Genomic DNA, 27970 nt, shown 5'->3' on the forward strand with positions numbered 1-27970 from the left:
AATATGATGTCAATAAAAGAAAAAAAATATATAGTGTTTTAAAATGATAAAAAAGAATTTTTGTGCAGTATTTTAGAAAATTACCGCGGAATTTTTTTTTAATTAATCTGGTTTTAATTGACTGAAAAAATAAAAAAAATTACTATGAGGTGCATAATCCTACCTTCCAATGTATATCTGTGCCAAAGTGGTTAGCTCTGGTTCAAACTATCTGGATAATAGTGCACCAACACACACAAACCCCAGTCTCCTTTATTATTAATGGAGATATCTGTGGCTTATAGATAACAGTATTCGTGTCTTTTAGTCTTTATTATGAAGTCACTATGGCGCAATATCTAATCGTAATAGAATGTTTCAATTCCTGCCGTGAAACGTTACAGTTTCGTTCTAAAAATAAGAAGAAACAAAAACCCTCTAAGATAAACAGTTGAAGGACTTAAAAATATCTTTTCGTGTTAATAACTTCAAGTGTGCATTGCGTATCCTCTTTCTAATTTTATACTCCGATGTGATACATTTCAATTAGATTTCTGCGGGAGCAACTGGGGTTGGTATTCAGACGGCAGATAGGCAAGATGCCAAATACTTTGGTTGTCTCTCAATGAATTTTCATGTAATTTTTGACGTAGAGAAACAGTTGTGGGAGATGAGGACGTCGGAAAAGAATGAGGTGCAAGATTTGGTAGAATTTTAATGTGGTTTGAACAGAATTTAGATTTTGTTACTGAATGTTAAATTTATTCTTGTGGAAGTGTACAGTACAACTAAAGTGTCTGGTAAGGAAGAGCTTGCATAATAGAAATAACTTTTTTTCTCTGAAATAATTAGGATAAAAATACGCATAAGTATATGTTTATTTGATACAAAGCAGAAAAAGATTTTATGTTAAAAATTTGATGAAAATAATAAAATATGATGGTAAAAAAAATATAACATAACCAGCTGGAGTAGACTTCCCCAAATTTTTTTTCAAACTCTGTAATAAATTTATCAATCCAGAGAACGCCTTACATGGCATTGGCGTACAATAGCTACGAAATGTTATTTTTTGGCGTAAATTAAGCTTTTTTACTGAATGTATCGTATCACTCTTGGCGAGTTATTTGGCGATGAATCCCTGCCATGTTTTATTAGTATCCAAAATTCGAATTTGTGTTTTAGGCATGTTTTTCTTAACTAATTGAAACAAAAATTTGACATTAAACTGCGCATGTAGTCACAAATTCTCATACCAACTTGATATATTTTAGTCTTTGCGTTTTTGAGTTTTCATGTCTACTTATTTCTGAAAGTACAGACCGAGAGACAGTCAAACCTTTGTTGGATTTGGCTCAAAATTTGTAGGTGTTTACACTATAGATGTTAAAGCTGTGTACCGAATTTTATCTATTGGATCTCTTCGTTTTGTCGCTATCGTGTTAATTTATATTCGAACAGCCAAACAGACTTACTTCTATTGAACGAATTTCATTCACAATTTTATAAAAATCTGCAAATTTGGTGCAAAGATTGCATAACAAATTTCAGCCGTTTAACTGTAATCGTTTTTTAGCTATCGTTGTTGCAGACAGACAGAAGGACATTTTCCAAAAATGTGTTTTTCGATCTCATGAGATCTCTAAAACGTGGGGATTCGTCAAAATCTCGAGTTTGAAATTTTTGGTGGTTATTATACTTTCTCTATATTACATATATGAGAGGCTGGAATAGCCTGGTTGGTAGGGGGTTGGATTCGCATCCCTTAGGTTGTGAGTTCGAACCCACCAGCCGAAGACTCTCCGTGTGTGGTGGTGGCTGGCGCACGTATAAATCTGTCGTGGTCACAAAGTCCTCCATGTTGAGAGTAATACCACTGGGGCTACTGGATCAGAGGTGATCGTTCTGTGATTCAGGTTTAAATTACGATCTGTGGTTGAATGAATGAAATGCATGAAAAAGTCTGCCCCATAAAAAGGGTTGTGACGCGTGAGTAGCTGAGTCGTACTCTTGGCCCTAGAAGGCGCTACTAAAAAACAAGAGACGCAAAAATTTCAGCTTGAATTCGCTAACTTAGTCAGCTGGCTTGTCTATGACAAGTGCTATCAGAATCAGTATGTAACAACACATATATGAGAAGATATAAGACCCTATTTTAAGATTCAGTTAGGAGTTGATACATCATCATATTAATTTTTCAATAAAAATCTAAAATAAATAATGATAATGTTGCCAGCTTTAAAATATTAAATAAGACAAAGAATATTAATAGTCTAGATATTCAATTGAATCTTAAGAAGTATACAATAGGATTTATAAAAATAAATAGTTCACTCATGATGTTCATGGCCTTGGCCAAGGTCCACAATTTTATGCGGTAAAGAAAGAATACATTTATTAGAGAGTATATGAAAAAGTTGTGGGATGTTCACACCCGTTTGATTTTAATTGGAAATCTTTTTAAATTCCAAGGACCAACACGTATGTAATGAACTAAACAAAAAAAGGTAATATCTTTTTTTTATATTGTATATAATTAAATCACTTCAAGCAATTTTTAAAGTATCTAAAATCTTAGATATAAAATGAATTTGAAAATTAGCAATGCTGAAATGTTTTGGAAAATTATAGGAATATATTTGATGAAGTTTTCTGGAGTTGAGATTAGTTCAGCACCAGTCTAAACTAATCCAACACTAGAAGAAATATATATACCACAATTTCTTTTGAAACCAAAGTATATTAGTTTCCAAGTTTTTCATTGTTTCTATTTTCTCGTTTACGTAGTATAGAGGAAGAATAGTAATCGTCAAAAAATTCGAACTCGAGATTTTGACGAATCCCCACGTTTTAGATCAATCTGAGTACGAAACACACATTTTTATAAAATGTCTGTCTGTGACAAAGATAACTCAAAAGCGAGCTTTGAGTAAGATAGTTGAAATTTGGTATGTTGTCTTTACACTAAATTTGCAGGTTTCTATCAAATTTTGAGTGAAATCTGTTCAGAGAAAGTTCGTTTTTATTTACAAAACGAAGAGAGCTAGATTGATAAAATTCGGTACACAGATTTAACATATAAGGTGTAGACACCTATCAAATTTTGAGCCTAATCCAACTACGGGTTGATTGTCTGTCGGTCTGTACTTTCAGAAACATGTAAACGCGATCATTCAAAAACGCAATGACTTAAATACATCAAATTTAATGTAGTTCTATTCGAATTTCGGTTTGAATCGGTTGTTAAAAATACTTCTAAAACAAAAATTCGATTTTTGGATACTATTAAGACATGCCTTGGATCAATCGCCAAATAACTCGCCAAGGATAGATTCAGTAAAAATGCTAGATTCATGCCAAAAGTTAGCTATTGTTCGCGAAAGCCACATGAGGCATTTTCTGGTTTGACAAGTTTATTCGAGAATATGCGAGAAGTTTTGGGAGAGACTTAGTTTGAGAAAATATAAATACATCCAAAAATCTAAAAATGAAACCCGAATGATTCTGAAAATAAACCGTGGAATTGTTTTTAAGAAACTTCCGGAGTATAACTAATAACCGTAAATACTTATTACTTTCCAAAGACGTTTAATTTTCTTTCTTTTTTCTTTTTCTTTAAATCTTTCGTTCTTAAATATATAATTTCCAATGAGAAAAACTCAACCATTTTCAAATCTTTTTCATAATTCGTTAAATTTTGAGTTACATACATTTATATCAATATATCTTTCATCTGAAATTTAACTCGTTCTCTTCCATGATTTATACCTATGACTCGAACCACTATCTAATAATATGCTCACTTATTTGCTCTCTTTTAATTGCTGCAAGGAGGAAAATATCTAATTAGGCAGTATGTATGAATGACATTCGATTAACGCGCTGAACAACGGGTTAAAACAAGGAGATATAAGTTAAACAGACTTGTTCTGCTCGCATCAAATTCTATATTGATTGAGAACTTTTGTTGCGCCGGCGTTCTGGCATAGAGGTAGCGCGTCTTCCCCGTGATCTGGACGTCCTGGGTTCGAGTCCCAGTTTGGGCATGGTTGTTCTTCCGTTGTTCTATCTGTGGGATGTATGAATGTTCCCTCCTGTAAAAAGGGGTTGTGCAAGCGAATGAGTGATGTGTCAGTAGCTAAGTCGTACTCTTGGCCTTAATTGGCGCTACTAAAAAAACAAGAGACGCTCCCCCACCGCCTGTAATCGCTGTCTTCGTAACAGCGGGCTTGTCCATGGCAAGTCCCATAAGAACAACAACAATTTTTGCTGACATGTGAATGTGAGTGACTAGGCATTCAGCTTGTTAAAAGAAGATAAATCATCCGAAACACCTTAAATTCATTTTTTTTCACTGCACAATAACACTTATACGTAATTTTATTTAAATCAAAGTTTTGAAATTGTTTTTTCCTTTTCAGGGAGTCATGAAACCATTTACGGAAGTCATTCGAGCTGACATGAATGACATTCAAGCCATGGGGCAGAAACCAATTACTTTCATCAGACAGGTGAGAATATGCATATCTGTTCCATTACAAACTTTTATACAAATATCCATATGTCTGGCCAACGTTTATTAATAAAAATCAAAGCATGGTTTTATGAAATCCCTTTGGAGTTCGTAACGAATTTTCTTTGATTTAATTATTGAATTCAATACGACAACCATGAAAAGACAATTTAGCCTTAAACAGAAAAGTCACATGGTGCCATAGCCGATCAATACGGAACTTGTGGGGCCATATTATATTATTTTTGTCAAATATTCATAAATGATAATTTCGAAAAAACTTAAAAAACTTAAAACTTAAGTAAGGAGTTAAGCAATATAACAGTAATTCGTTCACAGTTTATATTATTTTCGATTTTTATAGAAGTTCTTCAATAATGACTCTAATAGTTAAATGATGATCACTAAGTACCAATTCTCTGATCTTATTGTTATATTGATAAGTTCACTCTGATCTTATTGTTATATTGATAAGTTCACTCTGATCTTATTGTTATATAAATAGTTAGTACTATAAAGTGTCATTTCTTTATGACAGATTCTCTACCTTGTTTCAAAATTTTATTCTACTCAAATACCCTTGTTTATAAAAATAGTTATCTTTAAAAGCTTTTAGAAAGATTTCAAATTTTTTTAGGCAAGAATTGCTCCACGCGAACAAATTTCAATGCATAATTTTTACTCAATTGCATTCACTAATTTTAGAAAATAAAAAAAGTTAAAATTTTACAATATTGAAAAGAAATTTATATTCAGGCGATAAAATGAAATAAATGCTTGAACGCAGCCAAAAGTAGATAGAATTTGTTGAAATATTTGAAGAAATCTACTATAGATGTAATTTAAATGAAGCCTTCTAAATGCTCTTTGATCACAATTGGTGACTATTTAGAATATGTGTGCACAAACATCTATAAGAGTTCTCAGAAAACCTTCTTGTTCGCTGATCCCATCTAGACGAGCGTCTTTAGCGAACAAACTACGAGCTGCGTTTATTCAATATGTTACACTTAACGACAGAAGAGGGAAATGTCGCAGTGATATCCTAGCGCATTGGGCGGCCGCCAAAGTTTCGTTGAACGGGTATTTGGTGTCTTTTAGTATTGACAGAGTTAAGGAAATTTTGCATATTCTTCTTAACCATTGTTTAAATTAATACGTTAATTTTTCTCCTATTAATTTATCAATTACGAAAAAGTTCGAAGCCTTGATATCGTTATTAGAATTAATTCTTCGAGAGCGATATCAATTCTTAGAAACTTCTAGTCATTTACTACATTGAAAATTATGTATAACCGAAGCTTTGCATAGCTTTAACAAAATACATGTATTACCAGTTATAAATGAATTGGGATTGTGATGGCATATTTAAGGAAACGATATTAAAGTGAAAAACTAATAAATGGTGCTTCAGAGTACTTAGAGTGTGTCACATTTTATCGCTTCCAATGCAAAAAACTTTGATATTTTACGCATTTTGACGCGGAAAAAGAATAAAAATTTTGGTTCTTATTGCGTTTCTTTTTTCCTGTTTATAATGTTCTTTTTTTATTTCTCATATACGAAGCATACGTAAATGTAATCGAAGAAGTATAATTATATAAAAAATGAATCTCTTAGTATTAAGGAATCTCCATTTTCAAATCGAAAAACACATTTTTGGAATTGTGTTTGTCTTTCTTTGAACACGATAATTATGGCTGGTGTGACCATAATTATCGTAGTATGATACATAATTGATTCATGATAATTGCATCATAACACGATGCAAAGCTTCATTTATACATCCTTTTCGGTGGTAGCTTTTACACCGAATCTGTAGATTTCAAAATCAATCAACAAATCTATCAAATTTTGAATGCAATCCATTCAGAGAAAATCTGACTTCCGCCTGTATAACTTAATACGATAACAACAGAACGAAGCGAACTAGATGAGTAAAGTTCAGTACACAGATTCAATATCTAGAATATAGATATTTATCAAATTTTGAACCAGATTCCTCTTGAAAAGCCATCTGTCCTTCTGTACTTCTGCATACATTTACACAAGGCAATTCAAAAACGTAGCAATTTATAGAAATGAATTTTAGTTTAAAATTTTAGCATCTGAAGTGTAGTTAATTATCAAATTTTTAATCACACTTGTCAATTGCTTAACCGTCTTTCGACCTGCATTTTCACAAGCATGTAAACGCAATCATCCAAAATGCGAGTGATGACTTGAATATATGAAATTTTGTTTATGATCCTTGTGACAACAATTGTAGTTTTCTGTCATTTTTCAAATTTTGGTTTTAATCTTCGTGGAATAAAGACTCCCAAAACGCTTATTTGGTTTTCAAATACTTGTTTATAATCCACATCTCTGTGATTGGTCCTCAAAAATCCCATGGCAAGGTTTTTTTTAAATATGCTGTTGTTGTTTTTTCTTATGGCACTTGTCACAGAGAAGCCCGCGCAGTCTAGCAAATATTGGCTCTTGCGCCAAAAACCCCCAACCCACCCATAGACAAGCCCGTTGACGAAGTCAGCGATTTTAAGCTGAATTTTAGTGTCTCTTGTTTCAGTAGCGTCATCTAGGGACAAGAATACGACTTAGCTACTCATGCTACTTAGCGTCACAACCCTTTTTACTGGACGGACTTCATGCGTTTCATTCACTCATCCACAGATCGTAATTTAGACCTGAATCAGAGAACGATCACCTCTGAATCAGTGCCCCTAGTGATATTATCACGACATGGTGGACATTAAGGCCATGAAAGATTTATACGTGCACCAGCCATCACATACACGGGGAGTCTTCGGCCGGCGGGGTTCGAACACACAACCCAAGGGATGCGAATCCAACGCTTTACCAACCAGGCTATTTTTGAATATTGCTTTTTTGAAATATTGTTCGGCAAATGCAGACGGTTAATAATAAACGAATATATTATTAGAGAGTATGAGAGAAAGTTTTGGGCATGTTACTTCTGTTGGCTTACATTTTTATTTTGTTTTCATAGGTTCTCACTACATGCACATATCCTTTATTACTGAATGATCCTTCCATTCCCAGTGACGTGAAAATGCGAGCCAATCAGATTCTTGATGAATGCGGAGGACGTAGTGCAGGTATAAAACATTTTTTTATGCCTACAAAATAATTATCATAACTACAGGATATCTATCGATCCCAGTGACCTTGATATACTTTTGCTTCCTCTTATTCAAAGGGGAAAATATCGTTGTCATCAAAAAATTTTTAAGGAATCGCCGGGTATTAGTTTTTAACAGGCCCAGAAAATAATCTTTTGAATTGTTATGCCTCTCTGTATAGTAACCTTCGATGTGTGTGCTTCTGAATACCATAGCTCAGTAAGCGAAGGATCGACCTGAAACGCATTTGACATGTGATCTTCATACTATAATTGAAGATCTGTTATAAATGTTTTACAAAATGTTCTGTGAAAGTTTGTTAATGTTTTCATATGAATGTAGATTCGTAAATTCAATAAGTGCTAAAAGTTAAAGATATGGCATATGCCATATAGTTTGATCCATCAGAATTTTAATCTGCTTACAATTTTATACTAAATGGCTAAAGCTCGAAACTATATACTCTTTTCTGTAAAGAAGAAAATACAAATCGCAATAATGTAGAAATATTCGAGAAAGTCAAGGTGAAAGGTTAAAATTTTCAAGCTGTAGATAGTAGTGTCGAACAAACCGATGAGAAACAAAATTGGTAGAAATAAGTAAAAAGTAATTCTGCAAATATTTAGGGAAAGATTTAATAAAATAAAAAAAATATATTCTTTATTGGAGTATCAAATTAAGTTATTCAAACTTTCAAAAGATCTTAACTTTCTTGATTTTTTTTTATTCGTTTAACATTGCATTATTTTTTAAATATCTTGGATATCATAAACTTCATTATGCAGAAACACGTTGACCATAGTTTAAACACTTCAAATAGTTAAATTCAATTGATATAGAATATTTTTAAAATCCTGTAATGCAATGTTATCAGTTGCGGTTAATATTGTGTTATCCAAGTCAAAAGTCATTTTTGATTGTAATATGTTGTAGGTAGTATGTTTGATTGTAGCTCTTTGTAAGATGGTATGTTTATACAAGCCATCGCACTAATTTGTACTTTTAATACTCTTTCATTTCACAGGTTCTTATACATATAGTGAAGGCATCGACTTGATCAGACTCCACGTGGCACAATACATCGAGAAAAGAGATGGATTTCCTGCAGAAAAAGATGATGTCTATCTGTCCTCCGGTTCCATCGAGGCCTTGCGGGTAAAGGGTAAAAGCTTCTTTCTTTCCCTCACTTTCAGTTGATGTTTTTCAGTTTTTCTGAGTTACTGATTCACTGATCACAACTTATTGTTCCTCGTTTGATGCAGAGTATCCTGAACGTCCTAAACCTGCCGCAGAATCAAATTCCAATCGGAATTCTGGCGCCCGTTCCTAGAGATCCAACTTTCACAGCACTCTTAGATGAGCTTGGTATTGTTCAGGTAAGATCATATGCATTTTACTTAAATTTCAAACAAAATTTAATTTAAATATAATAAATATTGACCAATACTTTGAATTTCGAGTGAAACAAAGACGGTATAAATTTCTTGATTCACATCATAAATATAGATAAGTATCGGCCAAAATTTATGATTCTTAAATTAAATTAAATTTGAAATATGAGGCAATAAGTGTTAGGATTTCGCATTATTGGATGCAGCTAATTTGAAAAAGTATTCTTTTTGAATCTTAACTAGTTTAAAAATGATGGTATAATTTTTTTCAAGCAATATCTGGCCAAATATAGCAATCCACAAAATTTCTTTTGTGAGTCTGAGATATTAACATTGAATGCTTCTGAAACACATTTTTTAGCGTCATTGAAAGTGACATCCATTTGGCGAACATTTTTACTTTTGGAGAGCATTCCACGTGCCAAAATTACCTTACTAAGATTTTACGTCTAACCATTTATTGCGACTCAAGAAAGACTTAATAAAAGGCAGAGGGGAAATTAACTATGTATTGTTATTTAAATTCAATGGATGCTAATAATTATAATAAAACTCAAACTCAGTTTAATGAATGCATATAAAATATTTCAACATTATTAAATAAAAGTTAATTATCCTCCAAACGTGCCACTTTTTTACTAATAGATTAACAATTAAAATAAAACTGATTAAATGCCGATTTGCCAAATGTGGCAGCCTTGCCACATGAAATGTTTAATTCATATCTAAGATTGCAAAATTTAGTAATTGTCCAATTACTATTAAATTAACTTTTGTCAGGCCCACCAATTACTAGCTAAAAGACATGACCCAAACGAACAATTATATAGAGAACAATTGTTATAAAATCAACCTTTATTAGTACCACCAAATACTTGCAAAAAAGATACATCCCGAATTAACAATTACACAACAAGCAAATACTATCGAACAAAGTGAAAAATTTTCCCAAGAATTTTTTAAACAATCAAGTCGACTTTTTGTCTGTATAATTAGGCAAGTATTTAACTAAATGAAATAATAAATAAGTGTATACAGAAAGAATGACTACATCTCTAAGAATGTTTCATAGATTTATTTTTATCAATTCAGAATCGTAACATCCCTGTATCTTTCAGATAAATTATTATTTGGAGGAGGATGATAACTGGTCAATAAATACTAAAGAGCTTGCCGCAGCATTTGAAGCAGAAAGCAGATTTTGTATTCCGAAAGCTATACTGGTCATTAATCCAGGCAATCCCACAGGTACGTTTCTATTTCATTCTTTTAGTTCAAGATCTATTCTGTCAAATGCACTGGAGAGTAGCACTTTTAAAGTGCACATTTTCAAATGCAACTGTTGATTACAAATTTTTTAGAAAAGTTCGAATGTTATACTTTTTCAAAATTAATTATTTGTTTTATAAAATGCGGCCCATAAATTTTTACGCCCCGCAGTGCTTTGTAAGTCAAATCAAATTTATATTGTAAAATACGTGCAGCTAATAAATACAATGTTGAACCCAAAATCCATAAAACGATAGTATAATCGGGATCTGACGAGTTGGCAGGTTCAATTTGAGAAATGCGGGATATCAGGCGAGTCTATTTTATAAGTTAGGAGATAGACTTGAGTCAAAAGTTTGTCAAATCTAGGTGTTCATCGGTCATTTATAATATAAGATTAAAAATCGATAGTGGTAAATAAGGAAAAATGATTCAAAATATAGTATTTATTTTAATCATATTATTTCTTCGCGACCTACACTTTGCTTAATAGTTTACCCCCTCTCAGAAAGTGCACTCGTCTACCTGTGGTCAATAGACAGCTACCAGCTCGTCAGAGTCACATTATGAATTTTGGATTATGCATAACTATATTCATTTTATCTAAACAATTAAAATGACCTCGTACTGAAATAACCATCGAAATATTACTTTTATTTATAAATAATAGCAATTTTTGTTATTTCAAAAATTAAGGTTCATTTATAAAAATGTATTATAATTCATCATTTATAAAAAATCAAGAAGATTTAATTAGAAAAAACTTAATGAAGTTATTGCATTTCTTGTTATATATTAAAAAAATGTTTAAAAATATAAACTTATCAATGATCAATTTAATTTAGTTATATTAACGTCCCATTTTTTAAGGCAACACTAGAGCTATTTTGGGACGGACCTCGTAATTTTGTACCGCGATCAGATGACGAGAACGGATTTAACGTGCGCCAAACCCGCTTACACAACAGTTTTTCGGTAGAATTAGCACTCGAATTTGAAATCCTCCGAATTCAAAACCTTACCTCTAAGCCACTGCAGCCCTCATCAATGACCAGAGATTTATTCATCGATACGGTGGATATAAATGAATTACTGAATATGATGATAGATTTATTAGTTGGCGGCGAAATTTGCAAACTCTAAAGCTGAAATTAAATATGCTGTTCAAGAAATATGGTTGAAGTGGAAAATTGAAAATTATAAAATGCTATAAATAATTTAAATATTAAAATGCCAGTTAATAGAAAAAATTAAATATCATTACGCAAAAATTATTCAGTGTCATTTAATAACAAACATTTCAACGCCATTATGTAATAATTATAAAAGGCCATTTAATAAAAAAAGCATTGTTAAAATCGTAGATGAAATATCAAGATTAATTTTAAAAAAAAACGTTTAGTTAAAAAATATTAGTGTCTCATTTTGAATTAATAGAAAGTTTAAATGGGGGAAGGCACCTTGTAATTTTGAAGCTATGAAAAGCAACATTCAGAAACTTCCTGCTGCTTAATACCTGATGAAATATTCACCAGCTGTTGTGCTCGTTTATCTTTTGTAGAATCAGCTTTCAAACCTAGAATTGTTTATTCTCTGAAATGAGAGTTTTCTATAAAATCATTTCGAAACTAAAGAAAAAAAAAATAGGTGAGAAAATATTAGAAGTCAGTAAGAAGATCATAAAAATACTCAAGATAGAAAAAACATCTTTGAAGTTACATTTTAGGAGACCAGTCCTGCTGCTTCTAATCTTACTTAGAATACTTCTTAGTTAAAATGTCGAGTTTTTCACAATACCCGTTTTTAACACTTAAAGTGACGAGAAAAATTGATCTGGCCTTGACAAATAAATATCGAAATCAAGCAGTATAAGATATAGATGTTAAATCTGTGTATCGAATTTTATATATCTAGTTCTTTTCGTTTTGTAGTTTTTATGCTAAATTATATTCGAACAGCTGAACAGCCAGACTTCCTCGGAGCGGATTTTCCTCAAAATTTGATAGAAATCTACAAATTTGGTATAGAGATCAAATTACATCCATCTGGCTCAAAACGTGTTCGAGTTATCCTTGTCAAAGACAGAGAAGCGGATATTTTCCAAAAATGTGTTTTTTGAACTCGCTAAAGTCAAACGTAGAAATTCATCAAAATCTCGAGTTCAATTTTTTTAACGATTACTATACTTGCCTCACAGTGTTGTCTCAGATTTTCCCGCATGTAAACAATCCGAACATGCGAGCTGTTGCCAAAATCGATTAACAGATTCTGTCTGACTTTACGTCCACATAGACATTTGGAATAGATAAATCTTTCTATGTAAAACCATTTACCTTGCTAAAAATATATTAATTAACAGAAGAAATTGTCTTTACAGGTTCCGTTCTATCTCGTTCAAACATGGAGGACATAGTGCTTTTTGCAGCTAGGAGAAAGCTGGTACTTTTGGCTGATGAGGTGAGCGGTACGTAGAGGTTCCTTAGTACTTTCCCACAATGCTTCCTCAGCATTATTCGGTAACTAAAACGTCCCATGCTAATGCGTCAAAAGAAATTCTCCACAATAAAAACAATGAAAAAAAAACCGAATAGTAAGTCAATATATTAGAATGTCAATGTTTGTGTTGGAAAGCAAGGTTGGGTGAACCGGAGTTTGACACTCTTCTTCGCCAAGTTGCAATAACGCGCCAAAGCTGACAACCTCCGTTTACTCCAGACTGGCAAATCTATTATCTTTCACCTTTATTAAGCGCTATGATTGGACATCTTCTCCATCGCTTTTAAACATTTCGCAAAACACGGCGCAAGACCGTCGTTGGCAAGTTGGCGATTTTTGAAAATTCCGCCAAGCAGGGGGTTAAACTCCGGTCGTACCGGCAAGGCTAGATAAATATCTAGATCAAATTAATTGAACTCGACTTGATAACCTCAATTTATTTTCTAATCCTGCATAGTATTAAATGGTTCTCCAAATTATAAGGTCCATTTACAGGAAATATTTTATAAATTGAGACATAAATTTGACCAAAATCGATTTTTTCCTTAACTTCCTTTTAATATAGATTATATATTGAATTGATGGTAAATTATTTGGAGAAGTTCTATGTATTTATTGATGACATTTTCTTTATCATTATGTTCCTTGATTTAATAAATTATTGTTAATTTACAGGCCTATCAGTTTAATGCCTTTGCCCAAGGTTGTTATTTTCAGTCTTTTAAGAAAACCATGATGCAAATGGATCCTCCGTACGATGCCCTGGAGCTGGTCAGTTTCATGTCTGGCTCAGCGGGGATTTTGGGAGAGTAAGCATGCCATTTTCTTCTATGATATTTTATAGTCAATTGTATGCATGCCATTTTCTTATATGATATTTTATAGTCAATTGTATGCATCCAATTTTCTTATATGATATTTTATAGTCAATTGTATGCATCCAATTTTCTTATATGATATTTTATAGTCAATTGTATGCATCCAATTTTCTTATATGATATTTTATAGTCAATTGTATGCATCCAATTTTCTTATATGATATTTTATAGTCAATTGTATGCATCCAATTTTCTTATATGATATTTTATAGTCAATTGTATGCATGCCATTTTGAATCTGTTGGACCTCATAGATTCTAAGAATATCTCTGTGAGGAGTTTTAACTTATTTTAGTTGGATTAACTATTCTGAAAGTATTATTAATTTTGGATCTATCTGCATAATTTTGATAGAACCTTGAGTCATAGCAAAAATAACGCCTGAAGTGGCATATGCTTTCCTAAATATTTGGAAAGCGTTCAGTCACAAGGATTTGTCGCATAAAGATTGGGTACCAAGTCGTTATGATACCACACTCTTATTAAACTAATTAAAATGCCTATTATATGAAAAAAGCAGTCATTAGCACTTTAAATCGATATCATGCTCTGTGTTAAAAATATTAATGTGCTTGCCTATTCGATGAAGACTCCATGGATGTCACACATGAGTTGATTGAGTCCTGAGGGTTGATTTAGAAATAATCATATCTATATGAGTTGATATCCCTGTTTTGTGTCAAATTTTATTGTTTGATGAAGGCTTTATGAATGTCACATATGAGTTGATTGAATCCTGTGGATTGATTTAGAGTCAATCAAATCTATATGAGATGATAACCCTGTTCTGTGTTAAAAATCTTGATAATCTTTCTGTTCGATGAAGTGCTCTATGGATATCACATATAAGTTGACTCATGAGTCTTATGAGTTGATTAGAAATTTTTGAAAACTATATAACCAGATTATTATATACAGATAACATTAAATTAGAAAGCAAATTTTGAAGAAAACACCTTCTTTCATCCTTTCTTGGGGACTCTTTTTCCAACATGGGGTACAGTTATCCCAAACAGGATAATTGTACGACATGTTGAAGGTCTTATTATATTGCTTTATGAATACACTGTGGATATCGTACATAAGCCCCTATTTCTAGCAAAAAGAAAAAAATAAAAGAAAATTTCTTCAATTAAAATTTTTTGCCCCTTTCCTCCTCCTCTCCTCGACTTCGAAAACTGTGCCATCAGGTCATACCCTTGTTAATCTAATTAAAAAACAAATTTTAGTAAAAATCGCTTTTGATTATCTCAATCTCAAAGACGATAACTATGCTCCTTATCGATGGATATCTATCTGCTGAAGGTAGGATGCTTACTCATTGACGGATTGAACTTTAAAGTACTTATAAACAATGCAAATTTTGAGTCCTCTCTCCTGCCCTAACTTCTAAAATCTTTTTTTTTTGATAATTTTAATTTAATATGTGTGTAAATAATATTTAAGTAGCTATTTTGTGAACAAAATATTTGCTACTTAGGAAATAGCAAAAACACTGAAATTTTTTCGTTATTTGTTACTTTTTTTTTGTTATTTAGTTATCGATGGTTGGGTCATATCAAGAAAATTGGCTCGATCCTCTCGCGAAATAGAAATTTTAAAATAATTTAAAATAAAATTGTATAAAACTCGAAATCTTTTAATTCATTTCAGACATTCGGTTATGAAGTATAAGATATTTATTTTTTATGGAAATGTTTATTTGCGAGTCTGTTAAGCAATAACAATACAAATCGAGTTGCACTTATCTGCAAGATAATTTAAAAATATGACATAAAATTCCTAAGAATAATTATCAGGAAATTGAACCATGCTTATAATTTGAACAAGTTCAAGCTATAAGTTCATGATTGTAATATATTAAATGAAACCACGCACGTAAATTACTTCGGAAATAATGTTAAAAAAAATTCTTTCGGCAGCCTTGATCCCATTAAGTTTGCGAGGATCTAGATTAATCCCCCTTGAGACTTTTCATTAGTTTTGAATACTAGTCATAATCTGTTTTTGAGGAAGAAGATTATTTTGCTTGTCAATAATAATTCCTATCATTAATAATGTAAATAGCATTTCAGAAACCTTCTACTACTATTATTAGAAATTTGTATTTATGTTAATTATATATTTTTTTGTATATGCTTATAGTTTTGAGTACATCGTTTTTTAAGTAGTTTTTTTAAACCTGTTTCCGACCGATTATTTTAAACGATTCATTTTATTTTCTTAGTGTTTGATGCATTTAAAATGAAACATTGTTAATGAATCGATCTGTTCCTGATGAATCTGAGAAATTTTTGTGGACAAATTCTTGAGATATTACATAAATTAAGAAAGATATTCTTTAGTGCCCATAAAGTGTAAACGCTCAGTGACTCTATTATCAGTAATCATATTATTAAAAAAATGCTTTGTTTCAGTAAAAAATATTATTATATTAATTGCAGATTAATCATTTACACTTTAATTTAAAGCATAATTTCTACGAGGGGTAACAAAAAATTAGAGTGATACATATCACGCTATGACTGAAGGCCTTTATAATATTATGAGTGAATTATATGACTATCAAAATTTGAAGTTTTAAAATATTTTGCTGAAGAATCTATTAAAGTTGGAATTGCGTAAAATATTTAATGGTACGACCGGAGTGTAACCCCCTGCTTGGCAAAATTTTTAAAAATCGCCAACAACGACCTTGCGAAATGTTCAAAAGCAAAGGAGCAGATGTTCAATTATAGTGCATAATAAAGATTGCCAGCTTTAGCGCGTTATCGCAACTTGGCGAAGAAGGGGGTTAAACTCCGGTTCAATCTGTTTAATTATTAAAATTTAAACGAACATTAAGATTGGCGAACCGGCTGGTCGCCAAAGGCGGCTAGTAAATAAATAAAAGGAATTTTATCTTGTTTCAAGATTTAGTTTCAAAATGCATTGCTCGTATTTGTCATTGTTTTACTTTAATTGTACGCAATTGCATGCTTTTTCAAAGGATTTAACTGTTTACTTGTGTGTTTAATATCCTCTACTTCATTTCAGATGTGGCCTTCGATGTGGTTGTTATGAAATGGTTAATCTGGGAGAAGACGTCATCAAAGTTTACAAAAAATCTATTTGCATTAAAATGTGTTCTACAGTTCTGGGCCAGGTATGTAATTACCTGGATAATACCTTTGAAAATGGATAAATTACTAGCCGGCTTTGGGGACCAGCCGGCTCGCTGGGAGTATTGATTATATTTAATCTCAATTAAATCGTTTAGATATAACTTCATATGCATGATTACGTCCAATTATTAGAAATTTGAGCCGTGATATTTTAATTGTCTTTTATATTCTATTCATTGTATATATGAACCTTTCTAACAGAGGCCAATCCCATGATGTCATTGTGGTATGATAAATATAAATGTTCGGTTCATCTATCTTTTGAATTTCGCAATACTGTTTCACCTTTTTATTTCCCGTTGTAAGCTACACAAGTGATAATAATTTTCCTCCGCTTTTAAAAACAGGAGAAAATCCAACTATTAAATATTGGATGAAACAACGAAACATTGAATTTCAAGGAATGAATAATTTCTAGAAATTGAAAAATACCCCTATAATTTTTAAATACCTTACGAATATAGTAGCGATGATTTTTTTAATGTTTTCTGACATTAAAAACATTTAAATAAGCATTTTCCTTCGCGCATTTCGGATGAATGATATAGAAGGCATCAGTAATTCATATAATGCATTCTACAAATTACTACTAATGAAATATGTTTTAAAAATAAAGTTAAATATGTTTGTATATATGTGTGTGTATGTTAGCTCTATACAGGCAGATCGTTTAATCTACAGCTTCCAACTTTAGCACATACATATCTTGGAGGGTAGTAATGTACATCTCGATGAGAGCTTTTTTTTAAAGAAATTTTGATAAGAGTTTCAATTAAATAAAAATTCGTCTGAATTTCATCCTTTTTTCGTGATACTTATAAAATATTATTACACAAATATGAATTTTACACTCTTTAAAAATTTGTCTTTTTAATGATACCATTACGAAATTCGTGCAAATTTTCTTCAATTTTGGCATTTTTTGTCTAATTTTGTTTCCCGGAAATTCAAAGTGTTTTTATTGTTTCCTCAAATATTTAATAGTATTATTTTATTCTATTGTTGAAAACTAAAGAAGAAAAATACAGTTTAATTTTATATAGTTTACAACATGAATAAAAACAAGTAAGTAACAATACCCAAAAATTAAAAGATAGCTATACCGCATATTTAGGTTTTTAATTGCGCTATGATGTAATGGGCCTGGTCGTCACTGAAAGAGTCTATGCACACAATGAACAGTGCCTATGACAGGCAATTTAAGTAGCACGGCTTTAATATCTTACAATTTGCTGAAATCACTGACACAGAGTTTTATCTGAACGATTTAACAAATTAAATATAACCAATATGCGCAGTGAATCAGCTGGTCTCCATAGGCGATTAGTTATAAATATGTTCATATCATTAAGCCATCTTATCTATTTTATGTATATATTTCTACCACAACAACCTAATAAAACTTAGCACGATGCTGCGAACACAATAGAATATATATACAAATACACTTGCATAGCATGTCTTAAGGAGTAAAAGAAGATAGATGAAAAATTAAAAACATCATAATGTGTATAAGACGTTGGATTATTTATCAATTTCCATTACTCCTAATCTGTTCATTTACCGTTACTCCTAATCTATTCATTCACCGTTACTCCTAATCTATTCATTCACCGTTACTCCTAATCTATTCATTCACCGTTACTCCTAATCTATTCATTCACCGTTACTCCTAATCTATTCATTCACCGTTACTCCTAATATCTATTCATTCACCGTTACTCCTAATATCTATTCATTTACCGTTACTCCTAATATCTATTCATTTACCGTTACTCCTAATATCTATTCATTTACCGTTACTCCTAATATCTATTCATTTACCGTTACTCCTAATATCTATTCATTTACCGTTACTCCTAATATCTATTCATTTACCGTTACTCCTAATATCTATTCATTTACCGTTACTCCTAATATCTATTCATTTACCATTACTCCTAATATCTATTCATTTACCGTTACTCCTAATCTATTCATTTACCTTCACTCATAATCTATTCATTTACCATTACTCATAATCTATTCAATTAACATTATTTATAATTCTGAAAATAATACTCAGAATTGAATTTTGTATTTAGGAAGTATTATTCAATTTCCATTTAATCTATGATTCAAGTTCGTAATTTTTAATATTTTTAAATATGTGTCTTGTTGTTCAGTCATGCAGGTTCATTCTTTCATATTTGAATTAAATAAAAAAAAATGTCAGCAAATTGCAAAAGCAATTAATGGTTTTCAATTTTACAGATTGCACTGGATTGCATGATTTGCCCTCCCTTGCCAACAGAGCCATCTTACCAAAATTTTATACAGGTAAAATATAATTTTTTTAATAAAAAGAATTTTAAAAATGTATGAAAGGAGTAAAAATTTAAGAAATTTATAATTATATGTGAAATTTCCCTTATTATTTGCTATTTCTAAAACTATTTCTTAAAAATTCCCAGGAATTTTCCTTGCAATTTACTATAACAATATTTATTTATTACAAGGATACTGAAACTACGGGCACCAATCATGAGTGGGTGCGAATATATAACTTTATGGTTTCAAAAATACAACATTTGATACCACTCGATTCTTATGATACAATTGTTAACAAAAATTATGGAAACTTAATCGACTAAAGCTTTATTAAAAACCTAAATGAATATTTTCAAAACTAATATAATAAGTTTTATTAAATGTTTCACTTGCGTACTGTTAGGAAAATAAATTCGGTGTAAGAAATCGAACAAACTCAACAACTGATAACAAGAAAACATTAAACCTAGGTAGCAAAACAGATCCCTTTCAGGTGTCAATTATATACAAGCAAACAGCAGATCGTTGTTAAATAGCAGCTGCAATACCACTCTAGTGCTCATAACAGGGTTAGAAAATTCACTTTGTAATCTTCACATCAAAGAGAGAATTCCTATTCGTGTGAGTGCTTCTGTTTATATAAATTCTGTAACACTGTGTAAAATATTCAAGAAGCATCTCTGGATCTCAGCTCCTAATAGATATGCTGTCATGACTCTAATATAAAACATGTAAAAACATGATTACATGTAAAATGGGTCCGTAAAAACTTATTTCAGAACAAATAGAAAAAATTTCTTTATACTATAAAAAAAAAAAAAAAAAAAAAAAACGCGCAGAAAAAATGTAAAGAATTTATTAGGCTTTGGAGGTTGTTTTTCAAACCCGGTTTAAAAAAAACGGTTTTTTGAAGTAAATTTGTCACATTCGAAAACCGGTTTTTAAAGTAAGAAAACCGGTTTTCCGGAGCACCTAAATATTCCAATTCTTCAAAAAAAAAAAATGGTTGGGACCGATTTGTCTAGTAACTGGGAGCTTAAGGCAACGAGATTCGAATTTATTAACAAGTGTAAGTATATTTGAATTTCTGTTAAATGAACTAAAAAATTTGAACACTGAAATAAGTTTGAAATTGTTATATGCTTTAGAAGAACGAATTCAAGAAAGTAGAATTAGAATTAGCGACTCTTTTGCTGTATTCGCACACTTCTAGTTCAGCGAAGAAATCTAGTGTAATTTCTTTAGTTTCAAAAACCGAAATTATTAAGTTACCTGGAAAGATATTGTCTAGATTATTTCCAAACTCTTATGTGGAAACCGATTCTGATGAAGAACAAATGGCAGAAACTACTCGTTCAGAGTAATTCTTTTTTAAAAGAAGCCATGGAAAAATGAATTCATAAGTTTCTTGCAGACCCTGAAGAAAAACTTGCAAATCCAAAGACATTGAAAGCTGACTTTTCATTATTTGAGGCAACGAATAAAAGAACAAAGATTTGTTATTTGATGCCATGAAAACTATAAAACCAAGCTCAGTAGATAGTGAACGAGTGTTTTCAATTTCAGGCAATATTGTGCCCAAAATAAGAACAAGACTTAGCCACCGTTCAATGGATATTTTATGTTTTTTAAAATTCTATTTTTTTAGGAGAAATTAAAATTAGTGAAAACAATATAAATATTTTTCAAAATTTGTGCTTAAATTTTCGTTATTTTATGTGTAAATAATATGTATATGTAATCTTTAATTTTATTAAATTTGATATTGATTTCGTCTTTTGTTATTTTATATAACTTAGAGAAAATATTTTTCCCTATGCTATTTTTTTGACAAAAATTCGAAAACCAACTAAAACCGTTTTTTTTGGAAATATGGGATTTGAACACCGGTTTTTGTATAAACCCTAGAATTTATATTATCATATGTATCCATTTATTTTCTTACATGTTTAATATAGAGTTGTTTGTACTCTATTAAAGGATTCTCGAATAAAATAAAAGTAAATTTTTCTTACAATTTTAATTTTTAAGCTCAGAATTAGAGGAATCGGATGTATTCAAATACACATACACCGCTGTTCAGTAAAATGATCACCTTCTTTGAACTAAAATTATGTGGTTAATTTCGGTTTAAATCGATCAAAGAAAAAGTCCAAAATACACAATAGGTATTCTGGTATTTGTGTAATACCTGCATTCCAGCGTTCAGTCATGATAATAAAACCGTGAAAGATCGCTTGCTAATATGTTCTTTCATTACTTTTGTTCGGCGATGACAGTTAATAATACACAAGTACATTTATCAGAGAATATACGAGAAATTAAGTCTGTATATTGTATTTAAATGTGAACAATGAATAATAACTAAAAATAGCAAAGATAAAAATGACTTTTAAAAATTCTTTTCTTAGGAATGGACAGATATCATGCAGTCCTTGAACGAGAAAGCAATCATCTTGATCAACTGCTTGAACGAAATCAGTGGTTTCGAATGCAATCCGCTAACAGCGGCAACTTTCGTTTTTCCCAAAATCTATCTCCCGCAGAAGGCGATTGATGAAGCTAAAGTAAGATCATGTTTATTTGAAAAACTTGATTTTCAGACCACTGGAACTGATGTCATTTTAATCACTCATACACGCATAAATAAATGATAAATTTCGTTCAAACATTAGAATGCTTCATCGCTAATAAAGAGGATGTGAATATTGAATTTTCGGACCACTGGAAACGATGTCATTTTAAGCACACATACACGTATAAATAAATGATAAATTTCGTTCAAACATTTGAATACTTCATCGCTACTGAAGAGGATGTGAATATGGAATTATTTAGATGTATGTAGAAAATGAAATATCATTTATCAAAACATTTTTTAAAAATGTCACATTTCAGTTTTTCAGAAATAAATAACTTTTTACTTACTTTTTACAACTTACATTGAAGGAACTCATCTGAATTCGTTCAATATAAATTATAGGAACGCTATTTACTAAACGTTAATGTAATGCCAAATATCAACTTTTCGTATTTAGAAATAATTTATGTCAAAGTTAACTACAAAGTAATCAACGAATTTGAAACAATATAATTTTAAAATTATGGATTACATCTAATAATGCTAATTGGTGAAAGAAGAAGCAAATGCTAAATAATTATTTCCATTCTTTCATCCGATTGCATAAGCTACTATATGCAATATAAATGCTTTCTCGAGTCAAGCAATAAAAGAAAAATAGAACATTCTTGTATCTAAAGGCACGGATTTGGCCGACACGGTGCTGACGATTTAGCCTTCTTTAGGTGCCTTTGTCAGACAACAGATCTTACAATTTGCAATTTTTTTCATTTTGAGCTCCATTGAAGCAACGTTTGTATAGATGCCATGATTTCCAGCAAAATTGGATGAGTTCCAAACTCATCTGATGATCTGTGCAATTCTTGGTTGAACTCTTGTACATATGTGGGCAAATGAGAAGCTCTTACTTTCAGAGGATCTGTACAATTCTTGGATTGAACTATTGTGCAGATGTGCGTAAATGAGAAATTCTAAATCTTGGAAGATCTGTGATTGAAATGTTGCAGAGATGTGTCTAAATGAGAAGCTCTGAAGATTGGAACTGTACAGATGTATAATGAGAAGCTCTTACTCTTGGAGGATTTGTACAGTTCTTGGATTAAACTATTGTGCAGATGTGCGTAAATGAGAAGTTCTAGATCTGTAGTTGAATTGTTGCAGAGATGTGTCTAAATGAGAAGCTCTGAGGATTGGAACTGTACGGATGCAATCGAAATATTAGCATTTTTTAAGAGGAATTGAATATTTTCATGCTTAGAAGATTTTTTGAATTATAAAGAGCTAAAATCTGATGATTATATTTTAACTATCTTATATTTAAGCATTATTTAAACGGAAATTTTATGTAGGGAGAATAGTGTGTAAAATTTCTAATCCCACAAATCTTACATGCGCAATCACCTCTTGTTTTTTAAATTTCTGTGTCATGTACGTAATTAGGAACCCAAAGAAATTCTCGTAAAAATTGCTCGTTTTTCAAATTATTCACAATCCAAACTATTCATTAAACAAATGAATCAGTGTTTTTTTAAAATGCCTGTTCAAAGCATGCTTTAGCTTAATCCTTGTAATATCATTTTAATTCCTTTTTAGACGAAAGGAGTCAGCCCAGATACATTTTACGCTTTAAATCTCCTCGAAGAAACTGGCATTTGTTCTCAGCCTGGAGCACTCTATGGCCAACTACCTGGCACATATCATTTAAGGTAATATAAAATTTTAACTTGTCTTTAGAACTTGTCATATTCATTTATTACTTTAAATTCAGATGACACGTGTGTAAAGCATCTTATCAAGTGATGGGAAACGTGCTATCATTCACTGTAGTATTAAAGTAGAACACTTTACCAGGCAGTTAGAAATATACGTTAAACAAAGCAACACTTTGCTGACCCAATTGCAGCCAAAATACTCTCCAAATTTGCCATTTTACCATCAGTAACAATTACTAAAAAAAAGAACAGGATGCATATAGTAATATTTGCATTACAAAATATGCTACCACACAGAATGATCTCAGAATTTGCCAATTTTGCTGACAGAAGCTCTAGCATAGAAATGAAATGTATGTTTATTTTTATACTTGATCGAAATTGTTTTAGACCTCTTCAAGATGTATAAAATTTTTTGGAAATTCATACGTCTGTCTGTCTTTTAGTCTTTGAACTCGATAGTTCAAAAACACTAACATATAGAAAAACAAAATTTGCCCTCAAAAAACATCAAATCTGTCAATTTTGATAACATTTTGGAGGAAATTTCAATAAGGGAAGTCGGGCCTGTCTGTCCGTCCACATGCATATAAACACGACAAGTCAAGGTCACATGTCAAATTTTAGATCAGATTCGTCAAGGACTTGATAATAGTTAGTCTGTCTAATTGTTTTAAAGGTTTTAAACTGCATCTTTGATTCTTTTTACTTTATATTTTTAATGAAATTTTCTGACTTTCAAAATAAATTTAATTGAAAAAGATTTTTAAAGTATATTCTTATTAGATGTTAAACAGCAGTTTTTTTTTGTTTTGTTTTAATCGCTTCTAACTTTTTTATATTGATATTTACGAGTATTATTTCAAAAATTCACTACAAGGTGTTGCCTTTGGGGTGGAACCGAAATTTAATAAAATTAATTACTAGCTTATATTTAAATAGCATATTGTCATCGAGAATACAGAAAATTTCACAATTCTTGTATATTAAAAAGTAAATTGATAAAAAAAATATTACATCGTTTACAATCTTCAAGTTAAAATGAAAGGCTGGAAATAATATGTGTAAGAACAATACTGTATATTGGAAAAAATGTAATTAAATTTTAAAATTTCTTCAATGAATCAGGCTTACAATTAGCATTAAAAATGTTTTTTAATACATATATTTAACAACTAAATTCAGCGTCGGCTGGGATAAAATTTTCATTTTTTTTTTTTTTTTTTTTTTTTTTACTAATGAAAAACATGGTTTAACTTATTGTCTTAAAATTTCATTCAAACCTTACACACACTTCAATATTTGTGTGTAAATTTTAACTATTTGATTTCTAAAGTTACTACTATATTAGGAATCTGCTTATACTATAAGTTAAGAATTATAGGTTGTACCATTAACTATTTGATTTTTAAAGTTCTACTTATAGTTAAAATCTTTAATCAAAAGATTAATTATGCGTTATATGTGGAAAAGTAAGAATCTGCTTAATATTATCAACGACGAAATCAAATGCCTCTGTAAGCAAACCTAGTTTTAACTTATTTACTATAAAAACTTATTTTATATAAAATAATATAATGCTAAAAATCTTTCAGCCATCTACAATTTCATTTTTAAAGCATTAGAATTCTTCTAAAAACGATAAAAAAAGCGTTTGCCAGGTATGTTAAAAAAATAAAACAGAAATATCAAAGTATAAATATAGAGCAGTTCAAGTCTCATCGTCCTTTAGCACCGGAGTATCTATACCTTTTCTATTTTCAAAATTTCTGCCTCTGTTTATTTATTAGATTTTGAATAATTATTAAAAATGAAAAAGTTGTACATAAATGAATTTGGTATTAATTATTTGCTAGAGATTTCCGATGGAAAAAGGCTACATTTTGGTTAATTTCTATATAACTTTTGTACTTTGAAAAGTTGACAGATTTTCTTCCCCTTGTCTTAAGGTGTATGTACACACTTGAAACTTCGAAAATCGTTCAAAATATCGAATATTTTTTTATTGCTTAATAATGTTCTCTGATTCTTTAGCTTTCAAACGATACCAAGATGTTGCCAATATTCCAAATATTTCACGAGTTATAATTATTTTTCTTGAGATGCTTTCATTAAAAACTCCAGTTACGGTGTTTTTAAAACTCATTTTATGAAGAATGATATTTTTCCACTATGCTGCTTCATTCAAACAATCATAACTCAACAAGAAATGAACCAAATACAGTTATTTATATATCAAAATAATCTGTATGAAATAGCGGATGTTTTGTGCCTCAATCAGAGTTATATTTATAGAAATAAATTTTTAATAGCTGTTTAAAAGTTAAAATGACAAAAAAAATCTCGCTTTTTCTATTCATCGTTGATGAAAAAATTGTTTAAAAAAAACTATACATTTTTATAACTTGTTTGAGGCAGACAACATCAAGACTAATATTAGGCATCATTTCCAACTAGAATTGTGTGTCTGTACAAATTAGAATTTAAGATATCATGTTTAAAAAAATAGGCTCATTAGCTCATTAAATATTATTTAATTAATAATTAGTGTAATACGGTTTTTTCTCACTGAAATGAGTTTAAACATATATTAATAACCTACTGTGAAAAAACTGGATTTTTAAAGTTAAAATTTAAAAAAAAAAATCTTCAAGTGTGTACGCACACCTTAAATTATAACTGTATGATGCTCATTCAATTTGGCCCAGTTGTTTTAAGAGAGATTTGGTACATATATATATATAGCTACAATGACTTTTTATACTAAGATTATATATGAAATTTTTTTTGCAGGTTCACAATTTTACCTTCCAAGGAGAAGATACTGAAAATGTCTGAAATGATCCGTAGATTTCATACCTCCTTCATTCAAAAATACAGTTGAAAAATACTATCTTATTTCAATCAAGACAAATATAGGATGAAAGATCGTGAGAAATTTAAGGAGAAAATTCTTTTGGAACACCCCTGAAGTTCGAATGAATAGTGCGTTATTCAATATTCCTGCTGTGCAAAATGGAACGATATGCATGATTTTAAAAACTGTATTGTTCTTTACCACTTCAGTTACCCTATGTAAATAAACTTGTAAATACTGTAATAAACAAATTGTTGCCATTTTGTCTTTTATATTATACAGCAAGTAACATACTTATAATCAGTAACAATTTTAGTTGATAATATGGCGATAATATTATGTACCACTTACGCGTTTGAAAGGTAAAAAAAAAACAGTTAATTTTCGCTTTCAACATAAAATTTTATTGCTCATAATATGCAAATTTCCTTTAAATAATTTAAAACCATATTCAGAACTATATGAACTGGCACAATGATGTGATGAGTTCTTTTCCGTGAAATGACAGCTTGAATTAACACTCAGTCCTACTAATATATAAATGATGGAAATAATGTTATCTGGAACAAATGACAGTTTTCTTATTTAATCTACAACATTTCAATCACTTGAAGCATTGTTCCTCATTTTCAGCTACTTTAATTAATAAACAAGCAGATTTTTAAAATTTACTCCTGATCTAATAAAACGTCCATACGTTTTTTTTTTTTTTTTTGGCTTATTGCATAGGAATTTTATATACGCTTCTTTCATTTAAAAGTTTCATATGAAATTAATAACTTTTTGTTTAAACGCAAAAATAAATAAATAAACGGTTTTAAGACTTTTACTACCATTCTATCCTTTATATGGTAATCACAAACTGAGAACTCACCGGAGAACCACTGGAAGGGACGCGGAAACAATTGAATGACCGGACCGCCACAACAGGAACACTGGCGCGAACTGTGGTTGAATCCTAAGGGCCATCACCGGCTACAGTACAACCCCTTCCGTAAAGAAGTACGTCTCGTCATCGATAGAAGGAGTAGCCTCATACCTTTTCGTGTAACCAGAAATGTGACGAGAACCGATCCTCATAACAGAAGCTTTTCATTCTCAATTACGAGGTGCCCCCCTCGGACTCCTTATACGATAACAAATCCGGTTACACACTTGGAGACCTGTTTTGGACAGTCAGTTCAACAATTTTAATCAGTAAAACTATCATTTATTTATTTTCCGCATTTTGCTATTTTTTATGACAATTCGGCTGATTAAATTGGAGTAAGTAGTAATCCCATTAGATTAATATTTTTTAACAAATGAAAAACACATAAAAGTACTTAAAAATCATCGGCTCCAAATTATGTGTTGGTATGTGTAATAAATTAATAAACGTCATAGGAATTAATAAACGTTCGTAGGAACGAAAAACCAAGGGCACTCACAATAGAATCTATAAATGCAAGACAATAAGCTAATAAATCGATAATAAAATTAAGAAAAAAAGATATTTATAATAAAATTTGTAAAAAGTGAGAAAAATAAAAATATATATTTTAAAGTTAGGCAAGGTCGTACAATTATTGGAATAGTTCATAGGATTCACTGCTTTTGAAAATCTCCCTTAATCAAAAATTATATTTTTATTTAAGAGTAAATATTTTGAATGAATGACTTTTAAAACTAAAGGAA

General features: G+C 30.7%; 1 protein-coding gene across 1 annotated transcript in view; it reads left to right on the forward strand.

The window, feature by feature from the left end:
• Positions 1-26553, forward strand: part of LOC129989503 (alanine aminotransferase 2-like) — a 43225-nt gene extending 16672 nt beyond the window's left edge. The window contains exons 2-13 of the mRNA XM_056098075.1: positions 4401-4490; positions 7503-7611; positions 8660-8790; positions 8898-9011; positions 10145-10274; positions 12673-12752; positions 13467-13600; positions 16706-16814; positions 19087-19152; positions 21555-21710; positions 23318-23430; positions 26230-26553. Coding sequence (XP_055954050.1) covers positions 4401-4490; positions 7503-7611; positions 8660-8790; positions 8898-9011; positions 10145-10274; positions 12673-12752; positions 13467-13600; positions 16706-16814; positions 19087-19152; positions 21555-21710; positions 23318-23430; positions 26230-26320 — 1323 coding nt within the window. The 3' untranslated portion in view covers positions 26321-26553. The remainder of the gene's footprint in view (positions 1-4400; positions 4491-7502; positions 7612-8659; positions 8791-8897; positions 9012-10144; positions 10275-12672; positions 12753-13466; positions 13601-16705; positions 16815-19086; positions 19153-21554; positions 21711-23317; positions 23431-26229) is intronic.
• Positions 26554-27970: the final 1417 nt, after the last annotated feature.

The sequence above is a fragment of the Argiope bruennichi genome, chromosome 10, assembly GCF_947563725.1.
Source record: "Argiope bruennichi chromosome 10, qqArgBrue1.1, whole genome shotgun sequence".
Lineage (NCBI taxonomy): Eukaryota > Metazoa > Arthropoda > Arachnida > Araneae > Araneidae > Argiope > Argiope bruennichi.